The sequence below is a fragment of the Psittacula echo genome (assembly GCF_963264785.1).
Source record: "Psittacula echo genome assembly, chromosome: 5".
Taxonomy (NCBI): Eukaryota; Metazoa; Chordata; class Aves; order Psittaciformes; family Psittacidae; genus Psittacula; species Psittacula echo.
Window position 1 is genome coordinate 10,871,145 of NC_137739.1, and position 25,998 is coordinate 10,897,142.

Here is a 25,998-nt window from a genome sequence, read left to right on the forward strand (position 1 = left end):
GGAATCATGGCCTGCATAAGCTCTCCCGTATGCTCCCTGTTCCCAACACCGAGTATGTGGTGTTGCTTGGGCAGGCACACAGACACACCAGCTGCTGGTGCAGTGGTGATGATGTCGAGGGCCCCTTGCTCAGTGGCTGTACTGGTGTAACATTGGTGCACTGTCTAACACCAGGCAGCATGAACATCTTCCTGGAGGTAGGTGGTAGCTGTGGGACCACTCAGCTTCTATCCCCAGTGGTAAATCTCCTGAGTTCATGCCAGAGCTGCAGAGTTATTGCAGCAGCAGAGAAAGAGGTCATAAAGCAAGCAAAAACCTATGGGGGTCTCCTGGTGTCAGCTGCTCCAGCAAATCCTTCATTGTCAAGACCACCTTCAGTAAACCTGGTCTAGTGGAAGATGTCCCTGCCCATGGCAGGAGGCTGGAACTGGATGATCTTTAAAGTCTGTTTCAACTCAAACCATGCTATGATATATGATAATGGGCAAGGCAAGCACAAAAAGTCATCCAAACTACAGTTAAAAATGCATTGCTCAAACTTGTTAAAAAGTGGAAGCAGCAGATAGCAAAGGGCACTGCTGTCCTCAGCTGTGCCTGACAGAGAATCTCACCTGATTTCCAACCCCACTCCCCCACCCCCAGCAAAACATTTTACCTCAACCTGAACTGGGGAAAATGCCTTATATCACAGAAGCCTGCTGGACAAGAGCTGGTGCTCTCATGTCTCGAGCCTCTATGAGACACTGAACCCTGTTCCACACTGAGCCATCCTAAACCAGACAGGAACTCACTGCTTCTGAAGGAAATTAAAGCAGGCATAACCAGAGAGCACTTACTTGTGTAACTAACGAGTAATATAGTGACAGAAGCAGAGGCCTGTAAGAGACCTCCAGTGTGATTACAGTCAGACCTCAGCAAGGACAGGCACCATGTAAATAAATACAGAATTTGCAAGTAAATGTAATGAAATGCATGTAAATGTAGAAGTAAATGTAATGAATCCGAGTTTTGCAGTAAACAGAAGGAGACCTGCTCTTCATAAAAGAAGATATCATTATAGATCTCCTTTAAACCAATAAAACATTGCTGATTAATCCATCTTGGCTTATGGACTTCATCAACACATTCTCAGGATTGTTTCAGTGCCCTTCTCCAGCCTATCCTCTGGTGTGGCTGCTCTTTGGGTACATACCGACATGTAGGCGATGAAAACAGCCCCAAGCAACCCATTTGGGCACAAGGTGCTCTGCTGCCACATTGGCACATCACTGTGGCTTATACGACCTGCTTCTCAGGTTGGGAACCAGTATGGAAATCCACAGAAGTATGTGAGCTCCAGTCCCATAAACCTGTTTTGGGCTGGGGAAGTCTGTCTAGACAGGGCACGAGGTATTTGTAAAGCAAGGCTGGATTCGGTGCTGATGCCTGAACAATTGGTCTGGCTATGATCAGCTCAGGTTGGAGACCTGCAAAGCCCCACTACGGAGCCAGCACAGCCACATATGACGGCTGAGGAGCAGGAGGAAGCCGAGCTCATGGGTGTGCAGAAAGAAGCCTGTCAGCCAGGCCACAGCAACCCCTCACACAGTGGGTGGGGGTGCAGGCACAAGGAGGCTGCAGAGGTGCAGAGGTGGCTGTGTAGGTTCATCAGGAAGGCAGGAGGAGGCCCAGAACAAGTGGGGGATGCTGGGGAAAGCCTAGGGGGGATACAAGCATCCCATGGCCTCAGCATCACCTCAAGGCCTCACTGAGTGTCACCCCCTGAACTCAACACTTGAAGGAGCAGGAGGGCACGGGCTGGCAATGCCACCACTAACTGTGTCAGGAGTGTTGGGTCCTGCTGCATGTCAGCTCTTAGTGGAATTGGGGGCAGTGAAGGTAGATGCTGTGAGTAGGACATTGAGAGGAGATATCTGTGGTGGCACTGAGAAGGGAGACTGTGGGGAGAGTGTGAGGAAACTGAGGGGAGACAAAGGGGAAATTGGTTGGGGGGGGAACTGAGGGGAGTGTAATGTGGGGAATGACAGAGATGGGACACTGTAAGGGTGCTGAGCGGGAACCCTGACAGGACCAAGCAGGAGAGACTGAGAAGACAGACTCTGTCTCCCCTCACTCAGCGGGATTAAAGGTGGAGACAGGGATAACCAAGCGAGACGCTGACGAGGGGATTGAGGCGGAGGGGACACAGTGACCATGGTGACTCCAAAGAGCCATCCGCCTCCGCCTGAGGGGGGCGATCACCGGGTCCCACCGCGCCCCGACCCCTCCGCGGAGCACCTGAGGACGGCCTCGGCTCTTTCCGGCGCCGCTCGCGCCTTTCCGGCGTCGGCGGGGGCGGTGGGGGCGTGCCCCGTGCGCGGTGACGCCACGCGCAGGCCCCGCCCCCGCCCCGCCCCCATGGTCTCTGGAAAAGAGAAGAGAAAAAAAAACTTTTTTTTTTAATTGAGGAATCAACAGCCGCCATCTTGTCGCGGAGCCGGAGCGCGGCGCGAGCGGAGCGGGGCCGGGCCGGGCCGGGCCGGGGCAGCGGGGCCGCCCGCCGGGACACGGGCAGCCGCGCCGAGCGCCGCCGACGGGCAGACGGGCTCGAGGCAGCGAGGCAGAGCCGGCCGGAGCCAGCCGAACGCCGCCGCCGGGACCGGGAGCCGCGGCCGTCGCCGCGCCGCGCTCATTGTTTTGGGGCGTTTTTCTGGTGTTTTCGGGATTTTTCCGGTTTTTTGTGGGTTTTTGCTAATTTTTTTTTACCCCTCCCTCCTTCCTCCTCCTCCCTCCCCCCCCCTCCCCTACCTCGGCCGCGGTTCAGGCCGCGGGCGGGGGCGGCGGGCGGGGGCCGCCGCGGGGCCGGGGCGAAACCCCGGGCGCGGAGGGGAGGGGACGGGGCGCGGCGGCGGGGCGCGAGCGGGGGGGCGCTATGCGCCCCGAATGACTGCCTGAGCCGCCATCCGGGCACCTCCGCGGCGGCGGCGGCGGCGGCCGGGCGGGGGGAAGAGGCCGGGAGGAGCGAGGCCGGCAGGGAGGGGGCGCTGGGCTCTTCCCCACCCCGCCCCGAACCCTCCTCCCCTGCGGCCTGCTGCGGCGGCGGCGGCCCGGCTCGGGTATGGGGGAGCGGGGGCCGCCGCCGGTCGGGCACTGAGCGGCGCTGTTGCTCGGCGGTGGGTTCCACTTTGGAGGAACGGGGAGAAAGCGAGCTTCACCCCCCCACGGGCTTCCCCCCTCGACAACGATTACCGGCTCGGCAGTCTCTCTTCGGCCGGCTACCATGGCGGAGAACTTACTCGACGGGCCGCCCAACCCCAAGCGAGCCAAGCTCAACTCGCCGGGCTTCTCCGCCAGCGATAGCACAGGTAAGGCCTGCGGGGCGGTGCGGGGGCGGCCGGGCCTCACCGGCGGCTCCCCCCCCTTCTTTCCCTCCTGCTGGCGGTCGGGCCTGGAGGCCGCTGGGCCCGACCGCCCGCCGGAGGGAAAGTGGGGGGGAACCGCCCGCCCTTCCCCGTTTCCCGGCGGGGGTGGGAACCGGCCTGGCGAGGTGCCGGGGAAGGGGGGAAGGAGCCCTCCCGGAGCGGCTGGGCCTTCTCCATTCGAAGTTACCAGGCGGGACCCGAACGCCAAGTACCGTCCCGGCTATAAATAGCGGTAGGGACAGACGAGTAAGGCCTTTTGAGTTGAATTCCCTTTCCTCCATCATTAACCACCACCTCTTCATTTTAATAGTGAAAGAGTGGAGGGATCCACCTCGGCTTGGAGGGTACCCAGGTGAGAGGACTGCGGGTAGAGAGGGAGAAAACCCAGCCATGAGAAACACTGACTTCCCCGCTTCTTACACAGAGTGGTCGGGGTTTCTGTCTCCACTTCTTAAAACCCGTATATTGCCCACAACTACAGCCCCAAAGCAGGCAGTATCTTCCCCTCTTCCCCTGCGTGCAACATACCATAGAAGAAAAACTCCTTAATAGCATGTTAACATTTTTCGGTTTTCATCTCCCACCTGTAACCCTGGTTTAAGGCGCTTGGCTTGAACCATTCCAAATGTTTTCCTTTAAAAAGCACAAATAATGTGTAGACAATAGTTGAAGTTGTGGGTTACTCGTGTGATGAAATACCCAGAAGACTGGCAGTTGCTGTGACTTGTCTCGTTGTCGCGTAGTGTCTTCAGCCTGCCCATGCCTTTTTTTCCCCAATCATAATGGTTTCATAGGTAATAAAGTGTATCAAAATGTCTCATTTCCAGCCAGCGTGTGCCCGTTGTAAATACGCACGTGTGTGCATAACAGCATGTGTGCATGTACTGACATCTTTCAGTGTTCCAACTGTTTTAATCACTGGAACGGTGGCTTTGTAGGAACATGAAGTATGTTGGACTTGCATTTCTGTTTTCAGAGATTAATGAATCTTTTTGAAGGGACAGTGATAAGTTAATCATGCTGTGCCTGCTGTGTTTTTATGCACTGAAACAATTATTACTATAATTGGGCTGATAAATTGTGTGAGGTTTTTTTCGGTTTGCTTTATCTGCATTTGGCAATAGTTTAGAGATACTTCAGTCGTTTCAGTTTGGGGGGGGGTGTTACGGAATCTTTTTCCTCTCAGCCTACAAATAAGCATGCCCAAAAGAAACGGTACTTAGAGTAAGAACTGGCAGAGAATATCTCGGTGAGGTCTTATGATTGAACTACAGTAATCCTTTTCATGGAAGCGGTAGAATATCATACGGGAGGCTGATATGCGAGTTGCTACGAAATGCACTGCAGTAACTTAGGAAAAGCTCAGTTCTTTAATTTTTCAGCTAGACGTTTTGGACTCTACTGGTAGGTAGTGAAAGGTGTTTGAAGCAGTGTCTTTTTTGTTTTTTCTCTTTCTTTTTTGAAGTTCACTTGGTCTGTTCTGGAATGCTTCAGCCATAATTACGTCCTGTTCAGCAAGTTCTCATGTGTCTCAGTTAGCTCTGTGCAGTGCTAGATATGTAAACTCCAGCATCTGCATGAAGTTTTGCACGGCTAAGGGAGCCTTTGGTCGCCAAAGACAGCACACACACCATGTTGTATTTTGGGCAAGTAGGAGTATGTCCGTAGTGTTCAGTTGCCATCCTGGTGTTCTTTAGGCAAAAATACCTCTGTTTGAGAGTGCAGGTAAAGTTAGAAGAGCCTTTTCCAAAAAACTCTCCTTAGGTTTCTTGCCGGCAGCTAATGCTGCTTGTTGAAAGACTGCTGAACGTTTCTGTGCATTGTAGTAGGTAATACAAATAGTTGGTGTAGTGATTGCTATCAAATACCTGCTTCTGAACCTAAACCGATCTGCTTCTTTGCACTGAAGCGTCAATGAAAAAGTTATGTTGCAACCTGGAATGTTGCCTTTGTGAACAGAGGTGCTCAGGGAGATGGGTTTGAGATTTGTGCCCAGAATGAGTAGCAAGTTGTGTATTGGTTAACTGAATGGAAATGGCAATCGTAAACCCTTGCTCTTTGCTGCTGCAGCAGCTTGTGTGACTGGGACGTGCTTTAAAAGACACTGTGTTAGGCCCGCTCGTACAGTTCTGTTGCTGAGAAGTACAGCTCAGAGCCTGAAGATACTCGTTACTGAGCACAGCGGTGCCGTGGTGAAGGGTCTGGTGGAAGGCCTGAACGTTTGGCAGAAAAGCAACTGCTTGTCCTTGTTGATATTTTGCTTTATGCTTTGATGCGATGATGTTAAGCAGCTCCTTTTGTCAGGGTAAATTTTAGCTGCCTTTAATCTTTCTGATAAAAATAGCTGCTCAGCTTACCAGAGCAGTTTGTGCAATTGAAATTGGTCTGCTTTACCTTCTGAAAATGCACCTTTCCTGTTAAACTTAAGCAGCTAAATCAAACGTCTGGTCTCGGAGAAGGGAGTAGAGATGAAAGGGTAACAGGAAAGTGAGCTGTGACCATTGCTAACTTTCATGGTAGTCCCATTTTGCAGTTGCCCCGTTGCTCTTTGTGTCAATAAGGAAGGTTGAGACTCATGGCTTGCTGTTTCTGTGCAGTATTGAATAAGCTGGCTCCTATGGTGAAATGTCCATGGGAAAGATTTTTCCTTGTCTAGCCAGGTAAAGAGTAGTGTGCTTGTCTAATTACCACTCTTAGATGCACGATGTTTTTCATACCTGAGCACTTGTCTTCTCTATAACTGTTATGAGGCATTCTCATTTAGCGTGTTTCAGAATAAACCATGGACTTATAGAAAAATAGAATTACAGTACCTTTTGTTATGGCAGCATATTATTTTAACGTCGAGTGTCATGATTATGTTGTATGTTGCTGGCATTGGTCCTTGGGCAGAATATATAGTAAACTGGCAGCATTCTTGAGCTGATCTCAGTCTGAGCTCTGTGGATTGTGAGAAACCTGTTTGAATGGAGAAACAGCGAAGCTGTGCTCTGTGAGTGCCCCTTCACTGTGACTCTGTGGGCAGCTTGGTGGTGGTCTGTGTTGCGTTGCAAGTAAGGCTTCTGTCTGCATTTGTTACATACCCAGCACGTTCCGCTCTCGTAGAGCTGTGCTCAGTCCAGAAACGACAAATCATGAGCAGCTTCAAAAGTCCATTAGAACTGGATTTTCACCTCGTACTTTCTCATGTCTGTGGTTTTTATTGGGTTGTTTTGTTGTTTTTTTGTTTCCTCCACAACTTCAGCTCATAAACAGATTAAGCAGTATGGCTGCTGCTGCAAAGCTGCAGGCTGAGATCTCCGGTAATTCACATTCACTTTGTGGCCCGGCATGTCAGCGTTGCAGTGCCTACATTTTCAAACTGGGGAAAGACTGGCCTTGTCGCACATGCCTTTGTACGTGCTGAGATAAGTAGATCTCTGGCTAACTCCCAGCGAGCTACAGGACCGCTCAGGGGAGGGAGTTTGTGGCACTACACAGCCTGATTTGATCTTGCTCTCCTGCCGAAAACCAGATAGGTGTATTTCCGTGGATTTAGTTTTAAAAAAGGTGGACTACCTTTAAAACAAAGTAGTTTAAGGAGACACAGCAAGGCTTCCTAAGCTTATGTTCACATAGTTAGCTGAGACTGCGAATGGACTGACGTCTCAGTGATCTAAAACCAGATTGTGTGCTTGAAAGCATTAGTATGTGTTTTAGGAGGGTTCATTCCCATGTAGTTGAAAAGTTTCCTGGAAGCCTGTTTAATTAGTCTGCTCTTGGTTTATAGGATTTGTGCAAAATTTGAGTGTCAGTTGCCTGCTGAGACAGTAAGATTCACTTCTATACACATGCTTTTCTCTGTCTCTCCCTGGAATAAGGAAACGGGCAATTCCATTAAGTGAACAAACCTGCATTTACAAGGCAGAAATTGGGGGAAGAAACTTTTCTTCTGAAAAGATGTAGGTGAAGGGGTGTGTGTAGTTGTAATTATTTGACAAGAGTGTCCTTTGTTTCGTGGTACTTTTCCTATTCCAGCTAGTTACGGTGCAAAATGTGGTGCAGTGTTTCATGGCTGTATCATTTCCAAAGACTTACTGTGTACGTGTACTTATGGAGATGGTGGATGAGAGATGATGATGCCAAGCAAAAGTGTTTTCTTTGAGCTGCGTTAAGTTTGATACAAGCTAAATTACTTTTTTTTTTTCTTTGGTCCATGACTGACCTGCATAGCTTCACTCCTGCAGTTGTAATACAGGACAGCAGATTTAGAGATTAGAGATTGGCTCATTTATTCAGAACCTAGTGCAGCTAATTTCTTACTGATTCATGAGGCATTGCTGACAGCAGGTTATTGTGTACTTTCTCATTGTTGGAGGTTTTTTTACAGGTTTTTCCAAGGGGTTTGACACTAACATCTGTGTGAGATGAAGAGCTGAGCAGATGATCTGCCAGCCTGATTTTAAGTGGCAGTCCTGCAGTTGCGCCTATTTCTTTTTTTGAAATTCATACTTTGAGTGACAATTGTATATGTACTTGGGAGTTTATCAAATTGATTTCTTCCCTGTTCATGACTTAAAATCAACTTGGTAAGTGCTGTTCTGTGCTGTGGCATATTGCTGCTGGAGAAGCACTGCCAACAGCAGGCTGGAATAAGGCTGCACTCAAGGGTCTGATCTTTGTTGTGCCCCAGAGATCTCCTGATAGCTTGTGAAATGATTCCCAGTTTTCTGTTGCAGATTATTCACTTTCCATTCTGGCTGACTGTTCCTGGGAGTCAGAGTCCAGTGCCATTAATTATTTCTACAGCAACATGCTGTGTTTCACTATTATGTCTGCAACTTCACATTATAAAAAAAAAAATCTACCTATTCTTGGTGTTTATTTTTATTAGTGATATTGCATTCTTCTGTTACCTGCTAACAGAGCAAAACGTGAACAAAAGTTTGTTAGCAAAGTACTGCAGGTTAATGTGAAATCAGAGTGGAAGGGGTAGCTGAAGAACAGGATTCGAAAAATTCTGGGGTTTGTTCTTACACAATGAAAAAGCATGTGGGATAGCTTAGAAATTTGACACTTCCACCCTAATTTGGTTTACACTTTCAAGAATTTTTGCTTTGTAAATCTTCCTTTTAACATATGTTATGTTTTCCATCTGTCTTCTCAGATGTCTGAGATACAGAGAGAACCTAAAACTTTTATTTGCAAAACTCTAATAGAGATGTCTCAACAGATACTATAAAGTATTGTGCAGAATCGTAGTGTGAATCAGAAGAAAACGAAAACTTCTCACTGGTAATTGGCAATCTTAACTCAGAATCTTAATCTCTTAACGTAAATCTTCAGAGCTTCACTTCATCTTTCCTCTCCTCTTATTCACTGCCATTGAGAAATAAGGATCTTATTTGGAATGTTGGATAAATACATTATCATTAACTTGCAATAGTTTTCTGTGTGTATATTTTTATTTATGCATATATAAATCTAAAATAATCTGCTTCTCAGGTGGTCATCTTTAATGTTGTGGGAACTTCCTCAGTAAGTGTTGTCAGAAGGAGTTGCTTTCTCTGAGTGACGTGCTCCCCATTCTCATGGGCAGGCATTATTTCATTGCTGCTGTTGGACATCTCTGAGACAGGCGTCAGAGCTGGCTCTGTTCTGTTGCACAATATGAGGGGGAAAAGGAATATTAGATTCTAGCCCCTGGCCGTGTGTGTCGCACCTGAAGGGCATGAGCTTCTCTCTTGCTCTGCCCACCTTTAGCACTACTAGTACTTTGATAGCTGTTGTAGTGGGTGTTGTAGATGACATAGCTTCTGTGTCATCTCCTGTAGTTTCATTTAATGGAGCAAAGAAATGTGCAAGAGACTACAGTTCAGTAAGTACTGAATGTAAATCTGTTTTGTAGTAGCTATGGAGTTTATTCCTAAGGTTCGTAAACTCCTTTAAGGAAAAGTATTAATGAGAATGGTTCAGAACAGCCTTATCTCTGAAATTAATGCTTTAAAGTAAAATAGATTTGTGAGGGCATTGGGGTTTTTGTATTCAGGCAGTTGCGGTTGGGAGCTTTTTTTGAGTGAAATATATAAAAATCATTAGTTTTAAGTGGATGTCTACTGTTGCTTCCTCATGCCTACTTGGTTTATTTTGTGTTGTGTGTTCTTACTCAGCTGAATTTGAGCAGCTAGGCAAATGACCCTTTACTTATAATTTGGTATCAAAAATAAGGAGGAAAAAATGGCATTAAAATAACGAGAAAGGAAACACGCCTTTTGCAGCTATTATACATCATAAAGGAGACACAGTTTTGCCTGTGTCTTAGTAATCTTGCATAACAATTTTTGGGTTTGTTTCATAGTATTATTTCAAGTACATATAAATTATTGCTATTCTAGTCTTCACAGAATAGGCCTGTTCTGTGCTTCTGTTAAGGAAGGTGTGTAAAGGTAGGAACTTCCAGAAAAGGAGTTGTGTAGCTGAAGGGAATGCTAGAAGCAGCCTGAGCTAGAAGGCAATACGTGTGTAGAGTTCTTGCCAGCAGTGCTGTCACTGCGGGGAGGATGGAGGATTGAAAATTTAAAATCTGAAACACCTTGCATTGACCTTATATTTAATACAAAGTCTGTGGCCAGGGAACGTCACAGTTAAAGTTTGATTGTCAAGGTAATTCACATCTTTGTGCATTATCTGCTGACTTTTTTTCCAGATCTGCGGTGAGGGTGGCACAGCTGTAATGTGAAGCAGTGGATCTGTCAGTTGTGTGAGCTAACTGATGGTATTTACATGCAAACCCTCTTTTCTGGTACAGACCGTGATTTTCGTGCTGCCTTAAGTGAGTGCCCACTATTAATTACTGGACTTGCAGATGATTCCTCTTTAAAGGGTCATCCTGAGCTTAAATGTTTGTCAGCTGTTAAATAGGGCAAGAAAAAAGATGTGTGCATTTGTGATGGGATGAGAAGGCAATCTCGCTTCTGTTAATGTGCTCCAGGAACACTAAAATTCTAAAAAACACTAAAATTAAGCTTCATCAGGATGATCTTGGGAATGAGAAGCCGATGTTACCAGTGGGGCAGTCTCCCAGTCTGTAGGCAGATTGCCTCCTATTCCTTCTGTGTAGATTTCTGCTCTTATGGCAAAGAAAATTACTGAAGCCTTTTGGTCAGTAAGTGTGTGTAACCTGATTGTCACCCACAATGTGACAATAGTAATGTCTGCGTTGTAGATGCTACTGGGCAGGATTTAAAGTTGCTCACAAGAATGGACACAGCAATGGTGTCAAAATAGTGAAGACACCTTAGGGAACAATCCAGAGGAAGAAGGGTTATGGAGAGGCTCTGTAGGATCACAGGAAAGCAAAGTCAAGCCATCATTTGCCATCCAATGCTTCCAAGAACAGATGAGATTGAGCACTCTTGTTGGGCTGCTTCTGCTGCACATTTTGGGGGTTATTTTGTTTTTATTCTCATCTGGCATCTGGAAGAGATGAGAGAGTAGCTTCTTACCTGCATTCACGTCTCATATTTGGTTCTGTATATTAAGTTTGGCTCCAGATGCATTTAATGTGCCCTTACTTTACTTGAATGTTCCAATATTTAAAGCATTTATTTATTTTAACAGAAGGGTAGATCTGAAAACAGGTATTATTCCTGAAAGAAGCTAACGTCTTAGGTTTTCTGGACCTTCAACATAAATTGTATTTTCATTATGAGCACAGCAAAAGAAAGATGGTGGAGACAATTTGGATAAGTACAGCGTAGAGAAACCTGAGGATATGACATTGTAATACACAACATGCAAAGGGAAGGAGAGGCTAGAAGTAAACTTAGTGTGATCAAGGAAGGATCTCAGTTTATACTGTTCTGCCTTCAGGGGGGTGAGAAAAAAGCTGGGGGCAGAACAGTTGGTCATTCCTCTGTCAGGTAGTTGTTACCACTCACTTCATTTGTGGTACAGGGGATATAGACACTGCATTTTTCCCCATCCTGACTTGAATGCCTGGTGTTCGGTCTACTGTCAGAAATGTTTTTAAAACTGAATCAATAATACTGGTAGTATTGCAGTAGAGGTTAGATGAGAACTCAGTCTTTTTCATTAGCTTCTTGATTTGTTTGCTGTATGTAATGAGCTTCATTCTTGAAAAGTCACTTAGTTGCTGAAGTCTTACAAAAATATATTTGAGGAGATTTTAGGAGCTTGTAGCTACTTCAAGATTAACTAGATTTTAAGCTGATAGTGTCCCTTTTGGTTATTGGGATGCACAAAATGGATCTCATTTAATTGATTTTAGGCAACTAAATAGTGACACAGTTCCTGTCTGTACCCTGAATGGTATCCATCTTATGGAGAATCATGCTTGCAAGAAGACAAGTTGCAAAGTAAGCATGGTAAGAATGAATAAGTCCCCAAACACACCACACCTTCCCCCCCAAAAAAAAATCCAAGCCGTAGCAAGGCAAGAAAAGGTGTTACACCCATTTTCAAGAAAGGCTAAAAGGACAATGCAGTCAACTACAGGCAAGTCAGCCTCCCTTCCATCCTGGGGAGATAATAGAGGAGCTGGAGTGGATTTAGTGAAGGGCTGCCAAGGAGGTCAGGGCTTGGGCTACAGCCCTCCTGATGTCCCTTCCAACTTCAGTGTGAGCCTGTAAGCAAGAGAGCACTGTGATGATTATTCCAACAAGTTTCCTAGAGGCAAATACCTAGAATGCCTTTAGGTGAGGCTCATTTCTGTGTAACAGTGTATTTGAATTTTGACTGGTCTACTGACTTAAGAGCAAGCAAACCAGGCCATTTCTTTCTCATCCCAAATGCAAATGGTTCATAAAGATCAGGCATGAATAAGTAAATTTAGTTAAATATCCCTGTTGCTTTATCATGCAAGCCATAACTTGTTGGGACCCAGCCAGATGCTTGCTCTTGGACCTCTCATTTCCTTCTGACTGCCCTCCACCCAACCGCTGGGGTCTCCTTGGCCCAGCCGGGTCCCTCAATGCTGTCTTTCTCAACCTGGTTGTTAAACATCATCTTCTGAAAGTCAGGGTCAGTTTGCAGTCTCTCTGTGTGTCTTGTTAGGTTAAGATGTTAATGTAAAGTTTATTCCACAAATACGTTGTTCAGTTGCTCTAAAACATTAAATGTGCTTATTGTCTTCTATGAAACAATAAATTATAGAATCCTCAAACGAGGAAAACCTCCGAAAGGAGGTTGGAATGGATGTGTAATTCCTGACTGCCCTGAACAGTATTGCTATTGAGTTGAGTTACCTGACATCAAATTTTAGGGAATGACTGGAGCTCTGAACTGTTGAGGCTTTGTCTGCTAGGGTCTGGCATGATTGAAAGAAGCCTTACAAAACAAAATTGGGCTCACTGAAATGTAACAGCTATGTTGGCATGAAAGAAAGGCACAGTGAAAATACTGCTTGTATTGCAGTGTGACTTCAGTGTCTGCTCTGTGGAAGGACAGTCAAAGTTTGTAATGGGAAAACTCCAAATCACATTTCAAGTGGAGATTATGCAGGAAGAAATGAAACTGAGTTTGATAGTTCTTCTGCTTGCTCTGTGATATGTTTGAGATAATAAAACGTTTAAAAAAATACCTTAGAATGCTTGTCGCCTCTGAAGGCTGAGCTAAAGAGAGGGGGAAATTGTGACATTGAAACAAGTTAATTGATTGAATATTTATATTAAGGAAATGTCTCCTGATAACAGTTGTAGGTAGTCATACAGCTGAAAATGTTCTGACTTAAGAAAGCAACACAGTTTGTTTTTCTTCTGAGAAGGCTTTGAAGGAAACGGAACATCTTTTTTTATTCTGGTTGCTGAAAGTGTTGTCCAGGAAGGCAGAAAACTGTGACATTTAAGCTCATAAAACTGAAATTAGGAGTGTGTGTCTCAAGTGTGGTTGGGTATCTTTATGTGTGAAGATAGCTGCTCAAAGAAGGCAAAATTCTCAAATTGGAAAAGGAGCCTTTTGGAAAGAGTGGGGGTGTTGTAGCTGCCTCGTGGTTTTCCATCCCTTCCAAAAGACATGTTATCTCTGGGTTTTGGCGCTTTCCTTTTAAGAGGACATTTGTGTTTATGTAACAGAGGTAATGAAAAGTGTGAGATTTAGGATCAGTAGTGCTGTGTAGTGATGAGACACTATGAAGTGGGTCTCCACAGCCTTAGGCAGTTCTGCTTCCACAGGCATTGAAACTAGATGTATGCGCAAGGAATCTAACCTTTAAAATGAAGACTGCTTTTACTGTTCTGTTGCATGCTAGTTGGGTTTGAGAGACGGAGCAGGTACAAAGCTCAGAAATTGGGGTGGGATTCCTCAGTGTAGGTGTTTTTTGAGCGTTGCTTCAGGTAACTGTGGAAAGGCAGAGGCATCTCTTGATTTTTAGACTCTTGGTAGCTGCCATTGACATTGACATAGAGCATTGAAAATGGAAGCAGTTATATTCTTCTCATAAGGATGGCGGGCTGAGGTTACTTCTCATTTTGCTACCAGTAGAAATGGGCCACGTTCTTCTTACGGCAGATTTTTACATGTGTATAAATACATTTATTATTTCTATAACTGCCAAGACAGTCTTTTATCTTTATGGGTTTGTTGCAGACATGTTCAAATAGACTTTTGTTTTCTGTTTTATAACTGTTGTAAAAAGTGCCTTGTGTTGATGTTTTTAATGTACATGACTGACTAAAATATAAAAACAGGAAGATTAATTGTTCCCTGTATGTTTGGATACTCAGTGAGTTTTTACACGGCCACCGTGCTAAGCTGTTTACCTGCTTTTTATTTTCCTGATGACAGAGCTGTGAACTTTCCGTGCCTAACCTTAATGTATAGCCTTCTTACAGAAGCTTAAGAGTGGTAGATGAGTTTAGGTTTTGAGAGGCAGTATTCCCAAATGCTTTTTTCAATCTTTTTTTGTAAACTGCAAAAACATTTCCAGCTCTTGGCTCTGGTGAGACTGTTAAGAGTCTGGCCAGCCAAACAGAAAAGATTTGAGTACTTGTACTCCAGCATCCCATTTTGAAATGCAACTGGAAAAAACTGCTCTTTTTTTTTTTTTTTTTTTTTTAAGCCACAGCACCATCTTCCCCTTCCAGATTTTGTCACTTCTCTGCCCTGGCCGTTTTAGTCATGAAATATTAACAATTTTGGTGCAGAAGCTTGGGAAAACATATTTTCATGGGATTTATGGAAGTTGTCAAATCAAGCACTGTAAACCTTGAACTTCCCAGCGAGCTGTTTAGCAAAAGTGGCAAAGCCTCAGCCATAGACCCTGTGTCACCACCTTGGTGACATGCAGACAGATGGCTTTGGTCGTGCTCCAGGCTGCAGCCTTCGGTGTGCAGGGAGATGGGCTGTGCTATGGGGATGTGGGACTTGCTTGTGGCCGGGGGGGGGGGTTGACGCTGAAAACAGGCAATGGAGTTTTCTTCAGGGGAGTCAGAGAGGGATGGAAGGCTAAAAATAGTGAAATCTTGGAAGAAGGAAAAGTAAAATCAAAAGATACAGTAAGAGACACAAATTGCAGCATAGTGTCGAGTAGCTGTGTGGGAAAGAGGAAATGAAGCAATCACTGAAGTTACACCAGGAATTTCTGTGAAGACGAGCTGAAAAGGTGAACTAAACCAGAGAAGGGAAAGGTGGCAAGTAAGAGAGAAATTAAAAATACTTTCATGAACCTAGCTAATGAAAATGTTAGTTTGTTACTTGCCTACTTGAAAGGGCATAGCTCTGTTCCTGAACTGGGGTGTATGTTGTCGCAGCTAACTTCATGCTAGCCTGGAAAGCTTCTTCAGGGCTGACTGACCTCAGTAGGTAACGATGGCAAGATGTAGGATTTGAAGCTGCCATGAGCACCTCAAAACAGGCAGAATTTAACATTTTTGTGTGTGTTTACTGTGGCTGTGTAATTCATTGATCATTGCAATACATCTGAAAACTTCCATTCATTTTTCTTCGGTGCGTCTGAATTGAAAACTTGAGTGCTGATGAAATGCATTGTGTTCAAATGTACTGAGATGTCTTGATAATGCATCCTGGTGTGGTGATACAGGTTATGTGTTGTTTGGGTTTTGTTGTTTCTTTTCAATGCAGTTAGTGGTCCGTGCTGTCACTTATGCCACTTTTGCAACCTGAGCCCTACACCAACTTTTTGCAGTTGAAGAGTGAGAGGTTTTCAGGGCTAGCTTGGGGGGAGCCAAAATAAAGTTATCACACATTTCTATTATGTTACAGTAAAAAGTGGTTAGTTTAGATCACATCCTTGGGCTGGAAAGCTTTTCTGACATGTGCTGCATATTTGAACAACTACTCTGATAAATTGAGGCTAGTCTGTTTCTATGTATTGCTGTATGTACTTGTCCTTAGGTCTTCAAATATATAACTTGCTTTCACGTGGAAGTACCTATATAAAGTGAGCTAACTTACTGTTTTTAGTTACATACTAAAATAATTCTTACACAGATGCTGCTTATAATGTGCAATAAAACATTTTGGTGAAGCCAAGTTGCTCCTTTTGAAAACAAAATGAAAAACCCCCACTGCTTTTTATCAGTCTGGATGCTCAGCCAGGCAGAGCAGTTCCTTCAAGTGGCTTAATGAAGATTAGATTGATTTATTTCACTCATCTGGAGAGTGTGTGGATTACCTCTGTCAATATTGGGCATGATAAATGAGGGCTGGGCACTTAAGAGAGCAGTTTGAATTATTTGAGCTGTTCAGGGATCGAGAGTGACTTGATTCAAGAGGCATTATGAGTCTGAGTGCTGAATGCCTTTCAGGATCTTCTGAGGTAGTGGATCATGATGCAAATCAATAACTAGAAACTGATAATGCATGTGTTTATATATGAGACTGGGATCAAACTACTGAAGAAGTAGCTGTAATCTTCTGATCAAGTTTTGAAGCCTAGGGAGATGTTATTTGGCCATGCGCAAACAAATTACAAAGTTGAGGTAGGATTTCTGGGTGAAGTGCAGTGGCTTGGGATTATATAGGAGGTCAGAGAAGATGATTTAATCATTCTTTGGGAGAATAAATGAGTAGGAAAAAAAATCTCTTGATATTTCTGCTGCCTTCTATTAGCTAAAACTAGAGAAATTGAGGAGTTGGGCTAAATCAGATCATCATATATGTGCCACCTTAGTTTCTTAAGCTTGGTACAATGTTTTGTTAAAAGTCTTGTGAAAAAAATACTTATTAGCTATCCTTATCTTACATGGTTGTGTGTGAGTGGACAGTACATACCAAGAACTGTGCTTTCTGAAAGGCTCAGGAGTATGTGTCGTGCAGATCCTTGCTTGCTGGTTAGGTTGTTGAACCTTGGGTAAAGATCTACCTTAATGCATGTCATTGCTTAGGACTGCTGCAAAATAGTGTAGATAAGTGTTTTAGTTACTTTTTTGTCATTTTTTTTCTGACCTTTGCTTCTGTTTTTAACTTGTAGATTTTGGATCTTTGTTTGACTTGGAAAACGATCTTCCTGATGAGCTGATCCCCAATGGCGAGTTGGGCCTTTTAAACAGCAGTGGGAACCTTGTTCCAGATGCGGCTTCCAAACACAAGCAACTTTCTGAACTTCTAAGGGGAGGCAGCGGCTCTTCCTTAAACCCAGGAATTGGAAATGTGAACTCAAATAGCCCTGTCCAGCAAGGAGTTGGTAGCCAAGTCCAAGGGCAGCCGAACAGTGCTAATATTGGTAATCTGGGTGCTATGGGTAAAAGTCCTTTAAACCAGGGAGACTCTTCCGCTTCTGGCCTGGCAAAGCAAGCAGCCAGCACCTCTGGACCTACCACACCTGCATCACAAACTCTGAACTCTCAAGCACAAAAACAAGTGGGGCTGGTGACGAGCAGCCCTGCAACATCACAGACTGGACCTGGGATATGTATGAATACTAATTTCAGTCAGACACACCAGAGCCTTCTCAACAGTAATTCTGGTCACACTTTAATGAATCAGCCTCAACAAGGACAAGGGCAGGTAATGAATGGATCTCTTGGGGCAGCTGGAAGAGGAAGGGGAGCAGGAATGCAATATTCTGCCCCTGCCATGCAGGGGAATGCAGGCAGTGTGCTGGCAGAGACTTTAACCCAAGTATCTCCACAGATGGCTGGTCACACCGGACTGAACACAGCACAGACAGGAGGAATAACTAAAGTATGTACGGATACTTTGATATGTTCTATTTATTGCACTTGTTTTTTCTCCATACAGGTGTTCAGAAAATTTAGTAGATTCTTTTCTGGAACAGAACTAAAGAATGCACTTTCCTGAGTCTGTAGTTACCCGTTTCAGTCACCAGTGATACCATGAAAGCAAGATAATTGAAATGGTATTTCTCATGTAATGAGAAATGAAAAAGCTTGTTGAAAAACACCTCCTTAAAGTTAAAAGTTGGGTAGTGTCTTAGCAGGGTGAATTAGAAACGAGCAGCGCAATCCTGCAGAAAAGAATAGAAGATTACTTCTGTGTAGGATCTTGATTTAGCTGCCAGACAACAATATTTTCTAAAGCGATGTGAAAACTTAAATATTTGTAATTGAAGGGAGAGGTGTAACAATTGGTTCCCTTGTCAAGGACCGCTGTCAACAGGTGTGCAGTGAGTGTTTTCAAATATAGAGGGACTGATCTGAAAACATCAAATTTCACATGGATCGTCAAAGTAATGCGAAGTCTGTGAAAGGGAAGGGCAGTGTCGGGATCAAGAAGTCTAATTCAGTGACCATTGCTGAGCGACAGGGAATATATACACCTGAAAGTATCTCCCCCTGCTTGGAGCACTGTGCTGCTCCCTGCTTGATATAGTCCTTAATTTTAGTTCTTGAGCTTAGAGAAGTGTTTTGATTGGTGCTCCTCTTGTCTCAATTAGACAGCAGTGTGCCTCATCTCTTGGCTGTGTTGCTTTGATACAGTTCCTTTGTGAAATTTTGGTGGCAAACCCACTATATTCTGATATGTAGAAAAAGATAATTTTCTTACCTCTGCTATTTTGTCTGTTCATACATCACTAGTCATTGTCACTTATTAGTACATAAATGTTAGTTCATTGATGTGTTAAGAATACTGGAAAAAATTGCATTGCCTGATATGAAAGTGTGTGTCGTCTCTGAAGAAGTGCTGACATCACTGTGGAGAGGTCTATAGTTAATTTTTACTTTTCAAAAATAAACACCATAAGAAGTCTTTTCTCTGCAATGAAGGGAACACCTTTGCTTAAGCAAGAGATGCTTGTGAACTTAGTAAAGATGTAGCATATGAAAGTGGATATGGCTGTTTCCAGCCTCCAAATTTGCTACATTGGTTATGAGAGGCAGGTTGGTGTGCGCATAGAGAATCAGCTTATCTTTGTTTTCTTTCCTCTGAAATTTGTGGGAAGAGTGACAAAACCCAATTATATGGCTTATTTCTATAAACTTCTGGATATCTAATTTCTTAGATTTTTCCTAGTCACTATGCTGTTACATGGCAAAGCTACTAATTTCCTATGTGAACTAACCAAGTAGAATGACCTCAAAGCAAAGGGACTTGCCTGAGGTCTTCTTCTGATGAAGTAATGTGTGAGCCTGGTGGGGGGAGGTTCAGTGATGTCTTGGTTTAAAATAAACAGACCCACCTTGGTAAGGAATAAGATACCACTCAGGTAAATTCCATTCTTCAAGGACTTCACTGTTAGCCTGATGCCAGCTGCAAATGGGATTCACCGGCTTGGGAGGGTAATCTGTACTTTCTCAGTTAGCACATGTTCAAGAAGTAAGGGAAAAGTTAATTTGAACAAGAAATATATTGGAAAAGAATAGTGGAAGTATCCCAATTACATAAATAGTTTGTCCTCGTATGCAGTGCTGTGCTCCTGTGCACTGGTAATGCATTTCCAAGACCAGAGCAAAAGTAGTGCTTTCAAAGGCCTTACACAGGAAGTTGTTTGAAGAAACTGAGAAAGTAGGGCTGCTTAATGACAGAGCAGAGAAATGGTAAAATGGTGCTTCCATGAAGGTGCATGTAAGAGAAAAAAGTTCTTAAAATTTGGCCAATTTATTAAAAATAGGAGAGATGGTATTTTCCAGGGCTTCACCTCTTGTTGAACAAGATGAAGCTTAAAAGATTTGTGGATTTTGTTTTGTTTTTAAGTTTTACTTTATTTACAGCTTAATTTTGTTGTAGTAAGACAGCAGGTGAGCACAGTGTTTTACACAAATATTTTTGGAACAAATTACTTGCTCCCTGAATTTTCTTCTGACAAGCAGAAGCATTCTCTATTTTAGCCATTTTCTTAGTCGGCATTTGAGGATTGGCATCCTTGTCCAGTCTCTTCCCACCCCCCAGTTTTTGTCCTAATAGGATTATCAGACATGATTGTGTGTTAGCTTTTTTGCTTATTGATGCTCTAGTTGCGGTGAAAGCTTTCAAGAAGAGTGAAGAAACACTTCAGTCAGTCAGTTTGTCCTTCCAGAAACTGAAATTTCTGTTGAAGGAGACTGTGGGTTAGTTTAATTTTTCACCTTCTGTTCCTTGATGTTTTCCACTTAATGTATGCTGTTTAAAAGATTTGAAGAGTAGCAATAAAAGTGGTGAGGCAGCTGATTTACCTAATAGTGAATGTGCCTAACTTGGCTTAAAATGTAGCTGCTATCTTGCTTGAAGATCTGTGTTAAGGCTGGAGATGAATTCTTGAAGGTGGTGGCTGTAGCACTCTATCCTAAGGGAAAGAAAGGTGTGAAATACAAATGCAGAAAAAGAAAATATCTAAAAGAATTTTATAAACCCAAGATTTTCTCATTCTGTTTAAAGTAAGTGATGTGTATCACTGATTAAAACCTCATTCTAGTGTGGCTCAGATGACCATCTTTCTCAATTCAGCGTGTTTATAGGCAGTGTGTAACACTTGTGACCCTTTATGGTTTGAGTCTGACTAATCAAGGAAAGTCCATTGCTTTTTCCGTTTTTTCTTTCTTGTGGTATGTTTTTATAAGCATTCTTTCTAATAAGAGAAAAAGGGAAAAAAATCCTGATTCTGATCCCTTCACCTGCTCTCAGAAATAACTTGGATTCATTTCATCTGGAGCATCATAAGCCAATACTGTTAATTTTGAGCAGAACTTGCCTTTTTAAGGCAGCTCTAGACAGAATGAAAAGTACACTAGAAGTGAGCGTGGTATCTTGAGCTTGTGATCCATGTGCTTGCATAAGCTGAAAGTGGTGGTTCAGCTTTACCCCGAACCAGTTTAAAAGGGAATGAAGAATAACTGATACTCTATGTCAGAGGGCCATAATGTGCTTGAGGTCAAGACAGCTGTTTTTCCGTTGGCAGGGAGAGATTAAAGCAAAATACTTCCTCAGTCTATACAGACGTGAACAAAGAATTTCATAGATTTCATATGGTCCACTCTAAGAAGCAACCTGTCAATCAGTACAAGTTAGACAATACCTGTTAAAGTCATAGTCGTGTTTTCTTGGGAGTGTATGGTGTGTTCTTGATAGCCTAGAATGTTTTTGGAAATGGGCAGTAGTGTAGTCCCTGAGGAGGTTTTGTGAATTAAAGCTACAGCTATTTACTGTATCAAGGATTTGAGTTCTTCCTTGGCTGTGACTTTGCAATCTGCATATTCAGATATATTTAGAGCACCTGCTTTGTGGCGTTTGATTTGTCAGAGATCATCTTGAAACCTCTGAGGAAACTTCTCTTTTATACTATACATACTTTGCTCTCCTCACTACCGCTCCTTTCCTGTAACAGTTTTGCTTATAACTCTGGCATTGTGGCCTTTCTTGGATGACACTACAAGGATAGTTTTCATCAGATTAGGTTGAAGTTCTTTAAGGTATCTTCTTAAAAGAGCAGGAGGTTTCTTCTTTGAACAATTATCACTTGGCAGGGGTAGAGGAACAGATCATTTTGTCAGAGTAATTTGCAGTAGTAACGTGATTGTCCTCTTGCGTCGTGCCACGCTTTTTTGTGAAACCCGTTAAGTCCAGAAAACCTGTTCAGACCATCTAGAAAATCTTTTTAAATCAGAGTTAAGATTTGTTATAGAACATGTTAAGCAGTAGCAAAGCTACGCAGATGGTCTGTTGCTTCCATAGAAGTCAGCACATCATTGCAAGCATACTCTGTGCCTTAATACTCTCCTGTTGCTGTCAGTGTTGCTTTTTCAAATGAGGGAGACAAAGCCTTCAAATAGTTCATTGTGGCTGGCAAGAGCTTGAAGTTGTGTTTCCGGAGATCAGATATTATATAGTTTCTTGCTGAGATGCATTCCCCTCAGGCTGATACTGCTGTCAAAGCTTGTGGAAAATCAGAGGAGAAATTTGGGATGTTCCTATTTACTTTGTACAGTTCTCAAGCTTCTGTTTTGCACTCTGTTGAGAGTTTTGGACAGTGATTCACTTAATTGGTACTTTCATTCTTTCCCTTAAGAAGTTGCGCAGTCCCATTGAGATGAGTAGGACTCGAGTGTTTTCTTTTCCATGTGTTTCCAAGGTGTAATGCCTCATTCTACAGTTCTGTAAAAGGACTAGCCTTTTCCTCAGTAACTTCAGAGCTGTATCACTCTAGTAAGGAACTGCTGATACCCAGTAGAAGGAACTGCTACTACAAGAGAAACTACAGGAGAAATCCTGTAGCTGTTTGTGACTAGTGATCGGCAGAAGCTATTGCTCTTAAGTGGCAATGAAACTGCAGTTGGCTGGGGGTTCCTTTCAAAGTGTTTTTCTCTATAGAACTAGTAAACCTACCTAAAGGTTAGTTTTCTCTCTGAAATGTGCGGTTTAATCAAACATGTTATTGGGCTCTGTATGCCCCAGTAAAGGATGGAGTTGTTTGGTCAGGTCTTAGTCTAAATCTGTACAGAAATCGGGAGAAAGTGGTTGGTTTTTTTCATACCTAGTTACAAGCATTACAACATTTTGTTGTTTTGTTTTGGTAAAATGCCTTTCAAGATTGTAGATTTTAGGTAATTATGTTCTGCATATTTTGAAGACTGTGAAGGAAAATACTAGAGGCAAGTATCACCAGTAGCAGGATTGACACAGAAATCGTAACAGGTTCATAACCACTAACTGTGCAAAGTCAGGTCTGTTATGCTGGATTTTTGCATGCAAGTTCAGAGCAGTGTTTTCTCGTAACTGTCTTGGCCTAATTTATTGGAATAGTGCATGTTTTTATGTTGTTTTAGTCAAAAAAGCCACATGACAGTGCATATTGCAGAAGTTTTTATACTGAAGAAGAGGAGGAGCTCTCAGTAGAAGTGAACTTCAGAAAACAGTAAAAACTTTTTTTTTTTTTTCTTTCTGTCTATGAAGAGAATAACCAATTGTCTCATTTTGTTTATTACTCAGCTGTAAAAGTTGTTTTTAGGCCGGGTGTATACATACATGCTACACGTGCCTCTGACAAGCACTTTTCACAGTTTTGCTCCCTGTTGTTTCCCTGAGTGGTTTTTTGGTGTTGGATATCAATCTTTAGGAAACTTAGTAAGATAACTACATTAAAGAGCAAGAATTCCTATACAAGACTGAAATTGTGTATGTAGTTATGTTACTTGACTGGAATATGTAGTAAGGAAAGTTTGTGATGAGAAAAAAATTACGCTAGTTATTTAAAGAGCTCACCCAGTTGATACTGCAAAGTACCAGGTTTAGTTACGCTTGCTGCTTGTGAATTAAGTCAGCTGAAGATGTTCTCATTCCTTTGCAGTTCTGTGTGTTTTAGCAAACTGCTGGTGCTGTTTGTTTCTCTGGTGACTCTCAATCTGTCTGAATCCGCCTGAATTGTTCTTACATGACTTGCAGTTAATATGCTTGTCATCCTCTGAGTTGTCTGTCCTAAGCTGCCAAGCTGTCTCCTAGCAGACCATGTCTCTGGCAAACACAAGTAGCCAGTCCAAATCGTATTCCAGAAAATGCTGCTTCCCAGTTGCAGGGAACTCTTAACAAATGTTACATACTTGACCATGGTTTCTTGGTTCTCTGTTGAATAACTATCGCCAAAACAGCATTTTTACTGAGAAGAGACATATGTGCTTTTATTATAATACAAACAGAAGAAGGATCTCAATATATAGAAACACATAACAGCAAAACACTCAGACTCGTAGTAAAATTACAGTATCTGTAACACAGTTTTGTTTTGAAACATGACCCTGGAAAGTGGTGCTCCACAGATGAGTTTACTCTGATCTGTAGAAGAGATCTGGTGACTTGAAAAGCTCTCTTACCACAACTGTTACTCATGGCACCTGAAATTGAGTTGTTTCCTATTTCTAGTACACGAGTTACATTTCATTTGCAGTTGTGCAATGTCATTGAAGATCTTTGAAGTGATAGTCGCTTGGCTGCTATATTCTGCATATGCTTAAGCAGGTATCTAGGTTCAGTTTGGCTCTACTGTTGCAAGATAAATACTGCAAGAAACAGAACAGACAGCCTTCATGGGGGCAGACCACAGCGTGGTTTCCCCTCTTGCTTCCATCTTGGGCATCAAAAAGCCTGTTTCTGTTAATTGGCATTGGCTTACCATTCAGCTGTCAAAAATGTTGATGGTGACTTTTCAGAGTAGGATTGTGCTGTGATCATCTACTGTGGTCACACTACGCGAAGGTTAAGGATTTTGTCACTAACACTAAATAATATTGGTTCCTGTCTTCTTCAATGTTTGTGTTTGGGGTGGGGTTTATTTCTAAGTAGTTTATCTGAAAGATACTTTTGGAAATGAAACTAACATCCATCAGTTCTTTTGGAAGCCACAGATTAAAAGCAAGATTTCCATTGTTGTTTCAGAAGGCTTATTAAAATGATAAAATCTGCCAAGTCTTAACTAATAGATGTGACTGAAATTACTTCTTTTGAGTGTTTAGACTGTTTTCACATACCCTCCTGCTGCTGTTTGTAGTTTGGTTTTTTAATACACAGGTAAAAAATGACTCAGATGTTGGGAGGGAGGAACACGTGCCAACTTAAATGTTGGTCTGTTACGAAATACCTGATTACTTCAGACAGAAGGAAGTGTCTTTGTCGTAGTAATTTTCTTAATAGACTGCAATCATGCCCATAGATACTATTTCACAGAAGCATTTCTGATGACAAAATCTTTTAGCAGGCCTCAAAACTTCTCCTTACTTAAAAGATAAACTTAATGTTTGTACTTGACAGTGAGCTATGATTATTCTGGGAATCCTGTAATTGGAATTATATGCAGGAATGTGTCAAAGCAGCCAGTATTATGGTCTGAAAACTAAATGCTGGTTGCCTATTTCCTTAGAAAAAGAGGCAGTGCAGGAAATCAGAAAATTACTTGTGGCATTGTGTCAGCCTGCCTAAGAAATGGATCAGGAGTGGAAGAGCAGTGAGAAGAGGCTGTTCTTTTTCTGTGGCTTCCACAAGTGAAAACCATTTTGTTGAAGTACAAATAGGGCACCTTTTACTCTCAGACAAAAACCAACGTTACATTTAAAAGTTGTATTTTGGGATTTTGAAATCTCCTCACTTAGCTAGGGGGTTGAAATTTCAGTGTAAGAGGCTACATAGGGCATGGCCAAGTCAACCTTATAGTGGGTAGGCTAGTTTTCTGTATTTAAAGATTAACTTTTAAATGAGAAGGGATGTTTTGATATAGTTTCTGCCCACATCTCAATAAAAAAATACTGAATTCTTACACAACTGCTACTTAACTTTGCACGGCTGAGGACAAGGAATGGCAAAAAAGAAAAATATTCCTTTCTTCCTGTGAATATTCAGAGGAAATAACTGGTGGTTTGGAAGGCTAAATGCGTTTGTGTAGCATATATAGACAATTTGACTGCTGCTGCTTTGTCTGGAGGAAAGTGGCACGCTAAGCTTATTCTTTTGTGTCTTAACTGTTTATATGTAATTGCAGCAATGGCTTTAATTCTAAGTCTAGAAATACTTCGTAGAATTGAGATTTCCATGAATGAGGACTGCAGATGATTTTTGAACTTCTGGTGCTACAAAAACTACCTAAGTAACATCTGGAAATGTTAGTGCTTACAAGCTCTGAAAATGCTCAAGCCCCAAAGTGATAGTCATGTTCTTTGGTATGTGTGTGTACAAATCTGCTTTAGGTTTGGCAAATAAGCAGCGTACTGTGCCATAAAAGGGATTCAGTAGTGCCTTTGTTTTAGAATGAATCATAATGAAATTACAGCACGTTAAATATAGGAACATCCTTGCCAAAAGGACCTGTCTGAAATAGACTTTTAGAAGAGAGTAGTAAATAGATTCTTTAGCAGTCTCTGGGAGGTGCTGCTGTTTTGGGGTGGAAAGGTTTTGAGTTTTCAGAGCGACTGCAGCATTATGCTGTTCTATCTGTGGGGTATTCTGATTTTTTTAAGGGGATTTTAGAAAACAGACAAAAAACTAGTGCTCTTTGAAATTTTTGGCAAATGGACTAAATTAAATGGCTACCTTTACAATAGGAGGATCTCTGTGAACCGTCTGGAAAGAGTCCAGAGAAGGGCTACAAAGATGTTCAAAGGACTGGGCAGCCCTTTGAGGAAAGGCTGAGAGAACTGGGTTTGTTCAGCCAAGAGAAAAAAAAAAAGCTCAGGGGAGACCTGGTCACCATGTTCCAGTATTTAAGAGTGGCTGCAAAGAAGAT

General features: G+C 42.8%; 1 protein-coding gene across 12 annotated transcripts in view; it reads left to right on the forward strand.

Moving 5' to 3' along the window:
- Positions 1-2,461: 2,461 nt before the first annotated feature.
- The window catches only part of CREBBP (CREB binding lysine acetyltransferase), a 98,147-nt gene continuing 74,610 nt past the window's right edge, over positions 2,462-25,998 (forward strand). For 11 of the 12 annotated variants that reach the window (XM_080619664.1, XM_080619659.1, XM_080619663.1 and 8 more), the window contains exons 1-2: positions 2,462-3,344; positions 16,831-17,543. In XM_080619664.1, coding sequence (XP_080475790.1) covers positions 3,260-3,344; positions 16,831-17,543 — 798 coding nt within the window. In that variant the 5' untranslated portion in view covers positions 2,462-3,259. The remainder of the gene's footprint in view (positions 3,345-16,830; positions 17,544-25,998) is intronic. The other variant, XM_080619667.1, reaches the window with a different exon arrangement.